The sequence below is a fragment of the Cebus imitator genome, unplaced genomic scaffold (assembly GCF_001604975.1).
Source record: "Cebus imitator isolate Cc_AM_T3 unplaced genomic scaffold, Cebus_imitator-1.0 Scaffold741, whole genome shotgun sequence".
Classification (NCBI taxonomy): Eukaryota; Metazoa; Chordata; class Mammalia; order Primates; family Cebidae; genus Cebus; species Cebus imitator.
Window position 1 is genome coordinate 79,971 of NW_016108056.1, and position 15,306 is coordinate 95,276.

The following is a 15,306-nucleotide window of genomic DNA, read 5'->3' on the forward strand; positions in this document are numbered from 1 at the left end:
TAGAGACAGGGTTTCACCATGTTGGCCAGGCTGGTCTCAAACTCCTGACCTCAAGTGATTCACCTGCCTTGGCCTCCCAAAGTGCTGGGATTACAGGCATGAGCCACCATGCCTGGCCGGAAGCCTTACTTTTTAACCTACAAGACTGCTTCCTCTCTGTCTTCCTCCCCAATTTTGTTTGTTTTGGACTAATCTCATTATACATCCCAGTACAAATGTGTCCTCTCTGCTGCAATAGGCTCACTCCCTAGGCCCAAGAGTAATGATCTTAAACAGACTCTTAGAAAAGTAGAGCTATAAAAGGAGACAGTTGGACCCCTTGCTTTCCTCACAACCCTCTGGCAACCTGGAGAGGCAGTAGAAAATAGTATATACACTTTTCTTACACATGCCACACACATTTCTCTGAAGAATCCAAAATGAAAAGCAAAACAAGGCCTTGATGGCAGTAGGCATTAGAAATGGAGGTGGGGTAGGAAGACAAAATAGTGCTTGTCTCCAGAATTACTTGTCTTACTTCTAGCCCCTTACTGTAACAGCTCACACTTCCCAGCACAGGTTCAAAGGCCAAGAGGGGTATGTAACATACTGTTCAAAGAGGCAGGGTCCCTGGGTGAAATGTGCTATATGTGTACTTGGGTATGGCTTAGGAAGGCCAGAGTTGTGATCCAAGATGTTGAGAGATGGGAAAGATTTTTCTGAAGCAGTGAGGCCAGTAGGTGGGGAAAGGGGTTGAGGTGGCTCCTTTCTATGCTCATGGGGCGACATGGACGTGGACACGATGCCAGGCATTGCTAAGCACACCTCGCAGGTTCCAGATTGGGGCCACGGTGTCTGGCTGCACATTGTAGCCATCATCCACAGCCTTACAAACAATGTTCAGTTCCTTCTGTCCAGCTGGCACAGGGACTTGCAACTGCCACAGACGCCATGCCCAGGCCTTCCTGGGGCGCTGTTCCTCTCCATCCAGCTCAGCCACCTGCCAGGTTAGGCCCCCATCCAAAGACACATCCACCCGGATCACAGCCCTGCCACCACCACTCCATGCATAGCCCTTGATGGTCACTTCCCCTGACTCTACAGTCTCTCCATCCTGGGGCTCTGTGATGGCCGACTGGACAGGAAGTTCCTGAATGGATGGAGCAGAGTCAAAATTGACAGTGTCCCAGTCCACAGATGGAGAGAAGCCTTTGTAATCCCGCCGTTGCCAGTGGCTGTAACTTTCCTCTGGCTGCACACTTACTCTGCCCAACCATTTGACATGGCGGGCACCCACCACTCCAGGAACCACCACACGCACAGGAAAGCCATGGTCACGAGGCAGAGGCTGCCCATTCATCTCATATGCCAGCAGGACCTCAGCTTCAGGGTCCATGGCCCGAGCCAGAGGGATGGATGCTCCATAGGCAGTCCCAGTAGGGTCTGAGTCCAGTCCTTCAAAGCAGACGTGGGCCTCAGTTTCACAGAGTTGGTGGCCAGCCTGGGCTAACACATCACAGAGCCGTGCGCCACCCCAGCGTGCAGTGCTGATGGCTCCTGTCCTCCACTCTAGACCTTTTACTTCTTTGACCTGAGTCATCTCAGAGCGCCGGTTGCCAGCACACTGCAGAGTGACTGTGATCTCGTACTTGGGAAACTTGTGCAAGTCATCCAGGGACAGAGACAGTGACTGACCCCCAGGTGCTCCTACTACGTGTAAGCGATAGGTGTCTGGATCCACGTTAGGTACAGGCAGATGGTTCCGGGTGAAGAAGATAGGGTTGGGTGTGATGTAGTTTTCTGTCAGCAGCTCAGGCGGGGGCTCTGCATTAAAGGGGCACTGGCTGTTGACCTTCAGGGCTGGATGACGTACAGGATCATCAGCATAAGGGTCAGAGGTCTCCACGGTGGGGGCTACCTTGTCTTCAGGGTTCAGCTCCCCAATCTTGTATTGAGCCAGTAACTCACGTACATGGGACTGGTTGTGAACAGCATAGAGGGCCCAGAAGGGCTCTAGGGGACCCCCAGCTGCTAGCATCAGCTTTGATGGCCCCCCTGGATGTAGGTCCACAAATTCCGTGACATCAAAGACCTCAGAGCCCAGAGTCACCCAGATCCCAGTCTCAGGGCTGGTATGGGAACTCACTTCCTCCTTAGTGTATATGTGTGTTGACTCCTGAGCAGCCTGTCGGCAGGGAAGGAGTAAGACAAAAGGGAAGAGACTATTAAGAAGAAATCACTCTAGTTCATCCTGACCCAACCCACAGTCTTGGCCACTGGGAACTGAAGGTAGCAGATTTCATCTCTACTGTGCATAAAGACTGTGTGACTGTGGACTCTGTGGTAACTGCAAGAACATGGGTCACAGCCTGGGTTGCCTGTGGAGTTTACTAGGACTGATTCCTTTGTTCTGACAATTTTTTTTTTTGAGATGGAGTCTCACTCTGTCACCCGGGCTCAAATGGCCCAATCTTGATCTCGGCTCACTGAAGACTTAGCCTTCTAGGTTCAAGTGATTCTCATGCCTCAGCCTCTTGAACATGCCACCACACCTGGCTAATTTTTATATTTTTACTAGAGATGGGGTTTTGCCATGTTGCCCAGACCGGTCTCAAACTCCTGAACTCAAGTGATCCACCCACCTAGGCCTCCGAAAGTGCTGGGATAACAGATGTGAGCCACTGCATCCAGTCTGTTCTGACAATGAAGTCCCTTCCCCACTTACCCTACACTGATGGTCCTGATAGGCCAACACTGCACCAAGACCTAATAGGGTCCCCATGACTCTCCATCCCCCGGTGCTGGCGTTATCACCAGAGAAGGTGAGGCTCGGGCGCTGGGGCTGAAATGACTCATTTGTGGAGCAGGCCTGAATGCAGAGCCTTGAGTGGATTGACTTGAGTCTGGAAGAGAGAGAGGTCTTCTTAGTAGCATGTATGGTCATATGAAAGGGCCGGTGAAGGCCTAGGATCTACTTCTTTTCTCCATGGTTGGTCATTTGTTCCTTCAGTTGGAACTCAGTTTCTCAAGGGATAGGTGGGAAAAGTGGGATCTGGCTTTCTCTGTCCTCCCTGGACACTCTCTCAACTATCTTATTTGGAAGGTAAGACATTGTAAAAGACACTAAGGGCGGGAGATGGGGGCTAGGAAGCAAGTCCTGGGATGGGATGGCCTACCTGCAGGCCTGTTGGAGCCTGAGGACCATAGCTCTGTGCAGCAGCAGCATAGTAGCAGACCTGTAGAAGGAAGATTCTGGGATCAAGATAGGGAGAACTTGGGAGGGGATATTAGGGAGACCTAAGGGAATAGGTAGGAGGGAGACACAGAGAATGTCAGCAAGGAGCTTTTTGGGCAAATGGGGAGTCTTGAGAGTGGGAGTCCAAACGGGCCATTAGAGAAAACCTGGAGCATTTCAGAGATAGACTGTGCTGACAGGATGGCAGGTAATGAGGGTGGGGAATGGGGTAGGAGGAATGGGTGCTTCTAGAATCAACTGTCTTCCATCTTCCACTCTGAACTTTGTCCACCATAGAGAACAATGCCTGGGGCAAGGGCCTAAAGGACCACAGCCAAATGTCTACTGGCCAGTTTATTATTTCTGAAGTCAGCAGAGGGCAACTGAGGGGTAGACTGAAATTTTTTTTTTTTTTTGAGACAAAGTCTTGCTTTTTCCCCCAGGCTGGAGTGCAATGGCACGATCTTGGCTCCTGGGTTCAAGTGATTCTCCTGCCTCAGCCTCCCGAGTAGTTGGGATTACAGGCACCTGCCACCACACCTGGCTAATTTTTGTATTTTTAGTAGAGGCAGGGTTTCACCATGTTGGTCAGGCTGGTCTCGAACTCCTGACCTCAGGTGATCTGCCCGCCTCGGCCTCCCAAATGCTGGGATTACAGGTGTGAGCCACCACACTTGGACCAGACTGACTTAAAACAGGGATTAAAAAAAAGTGAAAAAAGTAGTGGCAGACTAATTGGGTGAAGGAGCCCAGATTCTGGGGGCTAACTACCTTGGGTTTGTGAAACTGTATCTTGCTATTCATTAACCAGCCCTATTTCCTGAGCAAGATACCAAGCCTCTCTGAACTTGCTTCCTCATCTCTGAAATAATATCTGCCTTGCAGAGCTAACATGAAGAGTCAACAAGTACGGCAGTACCCCCTTATCCACTGGGGATATGTTCTACAACCCCCAGTGGATGTTTGAAACCATGGATTGTATTAAACCCTATATTACTGTTTTTTTCCCTATACATACATACCTCTTATAGTTTAATTAATAAATTACCCAAAGTAAGAGATTAATAACAAAATAGAAAAATTATAACATTATATTGTAATAAAAGGGCTGGGTATGGTGGCTTACTCTAGTAATCCTACAACTTTGGGAGACCTAGGCAGGAGGACTGCTTGAGGCCAGGAGTTGGAGACCCCATCTCTACAAAAAATAAAAAGTTAGTTGGGGGTGGTGGAGCGCACCTGTGGTCTCAGCTACTCTGGAGGCTGAGTTAAGAAGATCTAAGCCCAGGAGTTTGAGGTTACAGTGAGCTGATTGTGCCACTGCACTTCAGCTTGGCAACAGAGAGAGAGACCCTGTCTCAAAACAAAAACAAAAACAAAGTTATGTGAATGTGGTCTCTCTCTCAAAATATCTTTATTTTTTGGCCAGGCGTGGTAGCTCATGTCTGTAATCCCAACATTTTGGGAGGCCAAGACAGGAGGATCACTTGAGCCTAGGAGTTCAAGATCAGCTTGGGCAACATAGTGAGACGGTGTCTCTAGAAAACAAAAATAAATTAGCTGGGCATGGTTGTGCCTGTCTGAAGTTTCAGCTATTGGGGTGGGGAGAAGAGTGCTGAGGTGAGAGGATGGCTTGAGCCCAGGAAGTCGATACTGCAGTGAATCATGATGGTGCGACCGTACTCCAGCCTAAGCAACAGGGCAAGACCCTGTCTCAAAAAAAAAAAAAAAAAAAGACTGGGTGATGAAGTCAGTTATCAGTCATGGCTCACTGCAGCTTCAACCTCCTGGGCTCAAGCCATCCTCCTACCTCAGCCTACGCAGTAGCTGGGACCACAAGTATGTGTCATCAAGCCTGGCTAATTTTTCTGTAGATATGGGAGTCTCACTATGTTGTCAGGGCTGGTCTTGAACTCCTGGCCTCAAACAATCTTTCTGTCTTAGCTTCCCAAAGTGCTGGGATTACAGGCATGAGCCACTGTGCCTGGCTTCCCCCAACCCCAGACAGGGTCTTGCTCTGTTGCCCAGGCTGGAGTGCAGTGGCATGATCTTGGCTCACTACAGCCTCAAACTCCCAGGCTTAAGCCATCCTCCTGCCTCAGACTCCTGAGTAGCTGGGACCACAGGTGCATGCCACCATGCATGGTGTTTTGTTTTGTTTTGTTTTTTATAGAGATGAGGTCTTGCTATGTGGCCTAGGCTGGACTCAAACTCCTGGGCTCAAGTGATCCTTCAACCTTGGCCTCATAAAGTCCTGGTATTATTACAGTCACGAGCCACCACTTCTAGCTTCAAAATATCTTATTGTACTATGTTCACCTATTTTCCAAGTGGTTGACCATGGTTAACTGAAACTCTGAAAAGCAAAACCCGATAAGGGGTCAGACTACTGTAATAACTGTCTTTGAAGGCCTTTTAGTCTCCAGCTCTCCCTCCCTTTGCCTTAAAAAAATTGAACCCAGCTCGTAACTGGACCCCAATCCAGGGTCCTGGACCACCTCCATCTTGTCTATGCCACTGCAGTGAGCTCAGCAAATTGAAGAGTTAATGGCCAGAATGTCAGGGGCAGGCTGGAGAAGGAATGTAATTTTTCTGCTCTCTGCCCTGCAAGAATTTCTTCCTCACACTGCTGAACAGAGAGCACTAACCCAGCAGGGCCAAAGTGAGGAGGGGTGAGAAATGTCTAAACTGCTGATGAGATGCTGGAGACCAATGTGTCAGGGCGGGTGGGCGGTGGGTAGGGAGGCAGAGAAACCTAGAGATGGGAATAGGAGCAGTCTTCACTTTGCCCCTAGGCCAAGGGACCCTTATTCTCTCTGTCACCTACCTTAATGCCAGCAGCCTGCTTGTACTAGACGGGAGCAGTGCAAGTAGGGCCGACTCGCAGATGAACTCAGCCCAGAATCCCAGGTTTGGGAGGGACAGCCTTTTGCTGTAATACAGAAATACCACCCGTTGGTGCAGGTGATGACCCCTCATTCCCCACGGGCACGTTACGTAGGAAGATATGTCCGGCATCCGGGCACAAAAGGGTCTTGTTGCAACACCCCGCGATCTCAAAAGCATCCAGAGGGGGTGGAGGCAGGTACTGGTAGTTTTGTTGTCCGAAGTTCGGAGCACACCTGGGCGCTAAGGCTCCCTCCACTGCCCGACTCAGCAGCCCCCCTCCTCCCCGTCTTCTTTCCCACCCCCAGACCCCTTACCGGGTCCAGCGTCCTCAGCAATCCTGTTATACGGGCCCAGTGCTCAGAGAGTTCTCGCGAAGGGGCGGGGCCAGCGGCTGTTAAGTCCAGCTGGAGTGAAGGCCCACTCACGCCCCTTAGCTCATCCCCCAGCCATTGGCTGGAAGCGTAGCCTCGAAGCTGTTGTGCCCGCCTCCTGGAGCCAAGACAGGCAGGTTGCCAGGAAGCCTCGAAGAGACTGGCTCTTTTTGCTGTCACTCTCGCTCCAGTCTGGAGTCCCTTACCCGCCCCCCGCAGCACAAAGAATGGGACGCTCGCACACGGGGTCTGTCTGTCCGGAGCTCGGGCAGTGTGGCGGGTGACGAGGAATCCAAAACTTGGGCTGAGAGGTGGGAGATTTGAGACGCCCCTGCCGCCCCACCCTGGAGGAGGCCTCGGGATCCAGTCAAGTTTCTCCTGGCTGTGATCTCTGCTTTTACCCCAGTGTAGACCTACCTCTATCCTGTTGCAACAACTACCCTGTTTATCTTTTAGGGAAAGCAAGGTCAATCACTCAATTCTCATATCCAGGAACAAGAACGGAAATACCTAAAATAGTGGTTCCAAGAATTTGAGATTCTTTGGGCTACTCGAATTTCTCCACAAACAAAAGTTAACAAACAACACTGAATAGCCATCTTTTATTTTGTGCAGAAAAAAAAAAAAGAAAAATTGCCCCTTGGTGGTACACTCCTGTATTCCCAGTACTCGGGAGGCTGAAGGCGGGAGGATGGCTTAAACCCAGGAGTTCGAGGTTGCACTGAGCCAAGATCGCGGGCGCTGCACTCCAGCCTGGGCAACAGAGCAAGACTCCGTCTTTTTTTTTTTTTTTTTTTGAGATGGAGTTTCACTCTTGTTGCCAGACTGGAGTGCAAAAGCTCACCGCAACCTCTGCCTCCCAGGTTCAAGCGACTCTCCTACCTCAGCCTCCCGAGTAGCTAGGATTACAGGCATGTGCCAACACGCCGGGTTAATTTTTTTGCATTCTTAGTAGAGATGGGGTTTCTCCATGTTGGTTAGATTGGTCTTGAACTCCGGATCTCAGGTGATCCACCCGACACGGCTTCCAAAAGTGCTGGAATTATAGGCGTGCCTGGCCGAGACCCCAGCTCTTAAAAAACAAACCGTCCAAGGCTGGACGTGGTGGCTCATGCCTGTAATTCGGCACTTTGGGAGGCCGAGGCAGGCGGATCACAAGGTTGGGAAACCAGCCTGGCCAATATGGTGAAACCGGTCTCTACTGCAAATACAAAAAAATTAGCCGAGCGCGGTGGTGCGTGCCTGTAGTCCAAGCTACTCAGGAGGCGAGGGAGAAGAATAGCTTGAACTCGGGAGGCGGGGTTTGCAGTGAGCCTAAATTGCGCCACTGCATTCCGGCCTTGGGCGACAGCCAGACTCTACATCAAAAAACAAAAACACACCACCCCTTAACAAGAGCAATGGCAGCTTAACACCCAAAAGTATGAAGGTTGTAGTCTCTTAAAGTAAAGGACACTCATAGGATACATTTTCTATTACCCTTTTATCGTTTGATGCAGGACAAAATTTATCAAACCTAGTCCCCTAACCTGGGCAATGTGTCCATACACTGCCCTCTAGAGGCCCGAGGGTGGAGCTACAATTTTAATCAGTTTAAGTGAAGGTTTTCACCTTCAATTTTGAAAGATCATTTTCCTTTCCTTTCGGCTCTCCAACTAGAGCTTTTACCAAGAATCACTGAATAGGAGTAGGGGGTGTTACTAAGAGATATAAGGTAAGGGAACCGACAGTGAAAAGTTGGCTTTGCCTCTTAAGTGCTTGGAAATGGAAAGGATTTCAATCTATATACAATCAAATTATTGAAGAAGGCTGATGCCCAACCTATCCTACCAGTTAAAAAAAAAAAAAAAAAAAAAAAGAAAGAAACATAGAGAGAGCTGCAACTTAAAAAACAGTCTCAGCCCAATGAAGATACAGAGAAGTCAGTTAGGGATTATCTAAAAAGCCTCCTTCCTAATAGTGTCATCTACTTTTGTGCTACACAGATGCGTTACATAATTGACCTTAATCTTCAGCATTTATTTTACAGATGAAGAAACAGAGGCAGAAAGCACTAACGTGATCTCAAGGCCACAGCTTGTAAGTTGACAGAGACAGGCCTAAAATGCCAGGTTTGTCTGGTACCAATCCTCTTTCCTATCCTTAAGATTTTCTGGAATTTAAAATCTGCAACTATACATAATCCTTTCTATTTCATCTCCCTTCCCTCAGCTTTTAGACTGTGATGGACTGACGGGTTTGAAGTACACTAGGAGTCAAGAGCAGATCCAGGGGAAATTTTCCCATTGAGGTGGAAGCCACAAGATCAACCAAAAAACTAATTCAGTGATGTTTTTCAACCTTTAGGTCATGAAGCCCTTTGAGAAACATATAAAAATGGATCCTAGAAATATGCACATACATTTTTGTATACTACTTCAAATAGCACCACCTCCCTCCAATCTCATCAATGGGCCCAAAGATCCACAGACCACACCCTATACATACACATTCTGTTAAGATGGCCTAAAAAAGATACAATAGGGTTCAATTTGATGAACAATCTAGTGGCCTTAGAATAGGGGTGATTAAATAGCAATAGAAGGGATATTTTCCAAACTGGATGTTTAAGAAAAGATTAAAGGGAATAAGGACGTACGTACCAAGATGCAGGGGAAGGTGTGTTTCTGATTCAATAAAACATTACTGGGTATCCTTTCTTCCAAATTCCTAGTACCTGACAAACAAATAGCAAAAAAAAAAAAAAAAGCAACACTCCAATGCCCTTTTCTTTTTTTCCTTTTTTTACTTACATTAAATACATTGGTAAATCAGCAGTCGCATTCTGTTACCACGATTGTTATGTTGGGAGAGGAAGAAAGGCAAATACTTTCTTAGAAGCAAAACAAAAACAAAACCCACAACACCCCCCCCTTGAAAAAACTGACCAGAAGAAAAAAATGAGCTGGGAAATTAAAAAAAAAACCCTAAGATCCCCAAGCCCAACAGAGCTCAAAGGAAGGCAGAAGAGCTGGTAGGAAGTAGAGGGAAGGCAGCCGGTAGGCCCAGAAGCTAAGGCCAAATCCTGTTTCTGTGGGGGTGGGGGAGGGAGAAGCCTGGGAAAATGGATTCCCAGCCCCAAGACAATGAGACATCTTCACTCCTACTCCATGGGGAAAGCTGCAGAGAGAAAGAATTTCATTTCTAGGAGACTTTAGAAAGTCAACCTAGTTCTTCTACTTATAAAAAGGATACACTGGGTGCTTTGGGTGGGGGCCAGTGGCTTCTGGGAAAGGAAGGGGGAAATGTGTGTGTTTCAGGGCCATTGGAACTAAGGCTGCCCCTGGAAAAGGAAGGGAATTGAGGCCTAAGTGGAAGAACCTAAGCTGGGTCCTTCAGAATCTCAGCTTCATAGATTTCTCAGCTGTTCTGGGATAGAAGGCAGTCTGCAAGCCAAAAGGGCAGAAAGGTTCCAATCCTAGGTCACTGTGACCTTTCCTTTCTTTCTTTCTTTCCCGAAACTCTGGGCTGGAACAAGGAACTTAAAGTTCTCTTTTGCCTTGATGGCTTCCCAGATACATCTTAAAACACCCAATGACGGATATGAAGAGAGGCTAAAGATATAGAAAGGACCAAGGTCCTCTGATAATATGAGCCAGTTGTAAGGTACCTTCGGTGCCGGTCATTCCCTGTCCACAGGAACAGGTGGTATGATATGAGGGCGCCACAAGGAGGCCTCTGTGGTACTAGCCCCTAGTGGTACGTGGATTAAACCACTGGTTGCATGGTGGAAAGGAATGGGGGGATTAAGAATGGAGGGACTAAATTCAAGATATTAACAAAGGAAAAAGGAAACAGGGCCTGGTGGGAGGCAGAGGATAGAACAGACTGTACAGTAGGAATAAAGATCGTATCTATTTACAGGGAAGTAGAAAAGACATGGTAATGGATATCAAATTGAGTGTGAAACCTGGGAAAGGATAGAAAACTCCTCCCTTTTGCCTGACCTCCTTTTTACTCCCCTACCTTGGCCTATGCTATCCTGAGACACTCCCCAATTGCTCAGTTAATTCTCCAGGAAAGGCAAACCTATACTCAATAGCTAGATTGGCAAGAATATAGGTTAAGAATTGAGTTGGAGGAAGCTAACAGTGGAGATTGGACTTAAATAGCTGCCACTGGTAATTTTATCTATAACCTCTCCCAAAACCTCATATTAACCTCAGATTTCATTGAATTAAAAAGAAGGTGGGAGGGCAGGGAAATCAATCAAAACTTCCATAAAACAAGTACCCCAACTGAACTACCATCAATTAAAGTGCAAACTGCAGGGGCATATGGTAGTTGGGGCTGAGGCCATCTAAAGGCCAGAGGGAAAAAAATGCATATGTATAAATCAGAGGATGGGTATCAGAAACTGGTCCCTCCTCCAATTAGATCACAGCAGAGCCAAAGATGCAGGCAACCAGTGAAGATTCTTTGGAGGACTCTGGGGTCCAATCCCCATGATAGGGGAAATGCTACCTAAGAGGCTGCGTGAGGGGAAACTGGGCCTTGGAAGAGTTACAGAGCCACAGATAACACTGTACCTCCACCTCTGCCCAGTTAGCTTACAGGACACCTCCTGCCTGGTGCCTGAGAGCTTGCCTCCCCATTCTCACCTCTACCTAGGAACACCCTCTACAAGGCCAACTCATGGATACCACAATGTTTTCAAATATGAGAAACTCAAACCAAATAAAAACAAAAAGGAAATGTTTCCTTACTCCCTCCTGCTCTGAGCTTTATTCTCCCCCAGGGCCCTTAATGTAAATGAACTGGAAACCTCCTTCCTCAGCTCCTGGGTTTACTACCTTCTGCATCCTGGGGAGAGGAGAAAAGAGGATCAAGAACAGGGATTGACCAAAAGCAGAAAGGGGAAGGGACAGGAGACAGAAGTGTTTTCTGAAATAATGGGGAGGAACACTAGGGAGGAGGAGAAAAGTAAGTCACTGTCTTGTACCTATAATACAAAGTGAAGAAAGTTTGTTTTGGAAGGTAAGTCCTGGGGGGAGTTGACCCCCAAGCCCCAGAGTAGGGGGTAGGAGGCCAGTGGCAACAGCTGCCTGGTGTTGGTTGCTGAAGCATTAAAAAGTGCCATGACGGAGCTGTCAGGAGGCAGCCCTTGGGAGCCAGGGCTCAGTGTGCTGTTACCGTAGGGGCTGTGTGCTGAGGGGTAGGGATGGAGGTTATTTCTTAGCTCTCGTGCTAGCTCCATACTTGTTTGCTGCTAGCCACCCCCTCAGTTGCTACAACACTGGCTCTTGTTCTGCTGGGACTGTTCATGGAGATCCACACCCCGGCTTCGGCATCCTGCACCTCCCAGATTCTGGGGTTCACTCTTTGGCAACTTCTTAGCTAGAGATAAAAAGAGAAGAGAACAAAAGTATGGTAGATTTTACTTCACTACCCTTCTGCCTCCAACCCCCGCCCCCCGCCCAAAAAAGCTGCTGGGTTGGGGGAAAGGGAGAATTTGAGAGATTAAAAAAATGTTCTGAAGATGGGAGGTTCACTGTTTGCAAACTAAGACAAGGGAGCTAAAGCTGCAGCCAAGGATGGAGGTCACAACAGAAAGTAAAGGTATTTCCATACCTAAAGTTTTTGCAAAAGGAGACACTCACACCTAACCTTCATTTGGGTTAGCTATAATTCTGCCTATAAATGAGGGAAAAAGGAAGACCTCAGGATGTTCTGACCTTACCTATTGCCAGGAAGAGATCATTCACGTTCATAGCTGTCTTGGCTGAAGTCTCCATAAACAATAAGCTGTTGTCATCTGCATATGCCTGGGCCTCCTGCAAGGAGTGGGGTATATTGGTGCTCAGAATGTAGGGTGGGAACAAGTATTGCCTTTCCACTCCCATGTAGCACAAGAGCTAGGCAAAATCCTAAGATCCTTCCCCTTAATTAATATCCCTTTGAGCTAGCTAGCCTAGATGCATAATTTGATGACAACTCCCTCAAGATGACCCTATGTCCATTCAGTCCAACATAAATGTCAGAAAGCTTAATTATAGGGGAGAGGGTAAGTTGGTTGGGAGCTTTTGGGTTCTGACACTTGAATAGTCCCTTACTTCAAATTTAATTGCTCCCTCCTTCCTATTTTCACATTGGTACCCTCACAGCTGGTACTTCCCTAACCCTCTGCTCTGGAATTTTCTTCTGACTCTTCTAAAATCTCCTGGCTGTCATTAGGGTCACAGTGTTGCTGTATTTAACTTGGTGTAGAACTGGGGAATGAGACAATGAATGTCCTCAGTTGATGTTTTCAGAAAGGGCTGGTTTGAAAAAAAAGGTCCCAGGAACAGAGGAAGTATCAGAGAGGAACTCTATGGGCCGCCTTACTTCATACTCCACCATACGCTTGTTGGCCAGGTCAGCTTTGTTCCCCGCTAGAGCAATAACGATGCTAGGACTGGCCTGTCGCTGTAGTTCCTTCACCCATGTCTTCGCTCGGGCAAAGGTTTCCTAGGAAAACATTTAGAGAATGAGTAGTCTGGAATGACTGCCAATCCATATCTATCACCTTTTAAAATGAGTCTCAAAATTCACCTCTTCCAGGTGGCCTTCCCTCACTGAAACCACAGGTCTCTGATAATTCATTATCTCTGTCTTCTTAGCACTTGGAAGCATAATTTATACTCTTATTTGCTATTTCAAGAACATGTTTTCTGCCCACCCACTCCATCTAATTTAATTCCTCTAAATATAAGCAAGGACAGTCTTCCTAACTCACTTACCTGATTAGTAATGTCGTAAACCACGATTGCAGCTTGGGCACCCCTGTAGTACATGGGGGCTAAGCTGTGGTATCGCTCCTGCCCAGCTGTGTCCCAGATCTCAAACTTGACGGTTGTGTCGTCTAGACAAACGGACTGGGTGAGGAAGGCCGCTACGGATAAGAGAAGGAGGGGAAGATGCTGTGAGAGGATGAATGGGAACATACCCCACTTCAAAATATAACTGCCCTCACTCTAAGACCAGTCACCCTGCAGGATACTCAGCTATAGGAAAAGGTTTTGAGTTCTCCTTACATGTAAGTCTTGGAACCAGGATTAAGACTGCCCTTTGCTAAATCCTTCCTGCCAGAAATGTCTCTGGCTAAGGAATGGGGGTACATCATAAACTAAGAGGGACAGAAGAACCGGCACTTATATGAGTCATCCTTCTAACCAAAATAGAAGAATAACAAATGACAAAGACAATAGCTTCGGATAGAAGTCACATCAAGAATTAGAAGATTGGCTGGGCACGGTGGCTCACACCTGTAATCCTGACACTTTGGGAGGCCAAGGCGGGCAGATGACCTTGAGGTCAGGAGTTTAAGACCAGCCTGGCCAACATGGTGAAACCCCATTTCTACTAAAAACACAAAAGTTAACCAGGCGTGGTGGTGGACACCTGTAATCCGAGCTACTCGGGAGACTGAGGCAAGAGAATTGCTTGAACTGGAGAAGCAGAAGTTGCAGTGAGTAGAGACCATACCACTGCACTCCAGTCTGGGTGACAAAGTGAGACGCAGTATCAAAAAAAGAATAAGAATATTTTAAAGCTTGATGGCAAGTACCATCATTATTAATATTATTTGGCTGTTAATTTTTCATATAATCTGCTGCAGGTCCAGGAATACATTTCTAAGATGACTAGTAAAAAGGGGAAAGAGGCTGGGCATTATGGCTCACATTTGTAATCCCAGCACTTTGGGAGGCCAACGTGAGTGGATCACCTGGATCACCTGAGGTCAGTAGTGTGAAACCAGCCTGGCCAACATAGTAAAACCCTGTCTCTATTAAAAATACAAAAATTAGCCAGGCATGGTGGCGCATGCCTGTAATCCCAACTGCTCAGTAGGCTGAGGCACGAGAATCACTTGAACCTGAAAAGCAGAGGTTGCAATGCGCCAAGGTCATGCCATTGCATTCTAGCCTGGGCAAGAGTGAGACTCCATCGCAAAAATAAATAAATAAATAAATAAATGAAAATAAAAAGGGGAAGGAATAATATAGAAGTTCCCATAAAAGATCCTTTATTGAATTAGCACCCTATTTTGGTGTAGTAGCTGCGAAAAGGTAGCAAAGATGGGAAAGACAGATACCCTTTATAGGTTGCATTAGTTCCAGCCTCTATTTTATCAGATTTTTTTTTTCACCTCATTTTTTTTTCTTTATCTAGGTTGGAGTGCAGTGGTGTGATTCTGGCTTACTGCAATCTCTGCCTCATGGTTCAAGCAAGTCTCCTACCTCAGCCTCCCAAGTAGCTGGGATTACAGGTGTATGCCACCATGCCCAGCTATTTTTTTTTTCTTTTGAGATGGAGTTTCACTCTAGCCACCCAGGCTGGAGTGCAATGGCACAATCTTGGCTCACTGCAACCTCCACCTCCTGGGTTCAAGCAATTCTCCTGCCTCAGCCTCCTGAGTAGCTGGAATTATAGGCATATGCCACCATATCCAGCTAATTTTTGTATTTTTAGTAGAGATGGGGTTTCACCATGTTGGCTAGGCTGGTCTTGAACTCTTGGCTTCAAGCGATCTGCCTGCCTTGGCCTCCCAAAAAGCTGGGATTACAGGTGTGAGCCACCATGCCCAGCCTATTTTACCAGATATTTTGAGGAGAATCACCTAAGGAGCTTTTCCAAAAACATGCATGTGCTGCCTCTACCAACCTCAACCTACCTCTAATACTAATTAGTAGATCTAGGGTCCAGCCCAAGCAAGAATAGGTTGAAAATGCTATCCCAAATAATTCTGATACATTCTTGATTATGAATCACTGCTCCAAACCAAATTTTTTTTTTTCTTTTTTTTTTTTTTTT

At 47.2% G+C, this 15,306-nt stretch overlaps 2 protein-coding genes across 4 annotated transcripts in view; both read right to left on the reverse strand.

The window, feature by feature from the left end:
- Nucleotides 1-262: 262 nt before the first annotated feature.
- SUOX (sulfite oxidase) lies at nt 263-7,075 on the reverse strand. 2 transcript variants are annotated; one of them, XM_017519385.2, is made up of 5 exons: nt 6,418-7,075; nt 6,042-6,146; nt 3,156-3,215; nt 2,705-2,882; nt 263-2,164 (listed from the first exon to the last, which is right to left on the reverse strand). In XM_017519385.2, the coding sequence occupies exons 3-5, from the start codon at nt 3,203-3,205 to the stop codon at nt 755-757; spliced, it is 1,638 nt and encodes a 545-aa protein (XP_017374874.1). In that variant the 5' UTR covers nt 3,206-3,215; nt 6,042-6,146; nt 6,418-7,075; the 3' UTR covers nt 263-754. The 2 variants fall into 2 exon arrangements, with proteins under 2 accessions (XP_017374874.1, XP_017374875.1); XM_017519386.2 differs by lacking the exon at nt 6,042-6,146.
- An 872-nt stretch (nt 7,076-7,947) lies between these two features.
- RAB5B (RAB5B, member RAS oncogene family) overlaps nt 7,948-15,306 on the reverse strand; it is a 23,085-nt gene continuing 15,726 nt past the window's right edge. For both annotated transcript variants that reach the window (XM_017519404.2, XM_017519405.2), the window contains 4 exons: nt 13,233-13,384; nt 12,838-12,960; nt 12,194-12,287; nt 7,948-11,850 (listed from right to left, as the gene is read on the reverse strand). In XM_017519404.2, the coding sequence (XP_017374893.1) occupies nt 11,735-11,850; nt 12,194-12,287; nt 12,838-12,960; nt 13,233-13,384 (485 nt within the window). In that variant the 3' untranslated portion in view covers nt 7,948-11,734. The remainder of the gene's footprint in view (nt 11,851-12,193; nt 12,288-12,837; nt 12,961-13,232; nt 13,385-15,306) is intronic.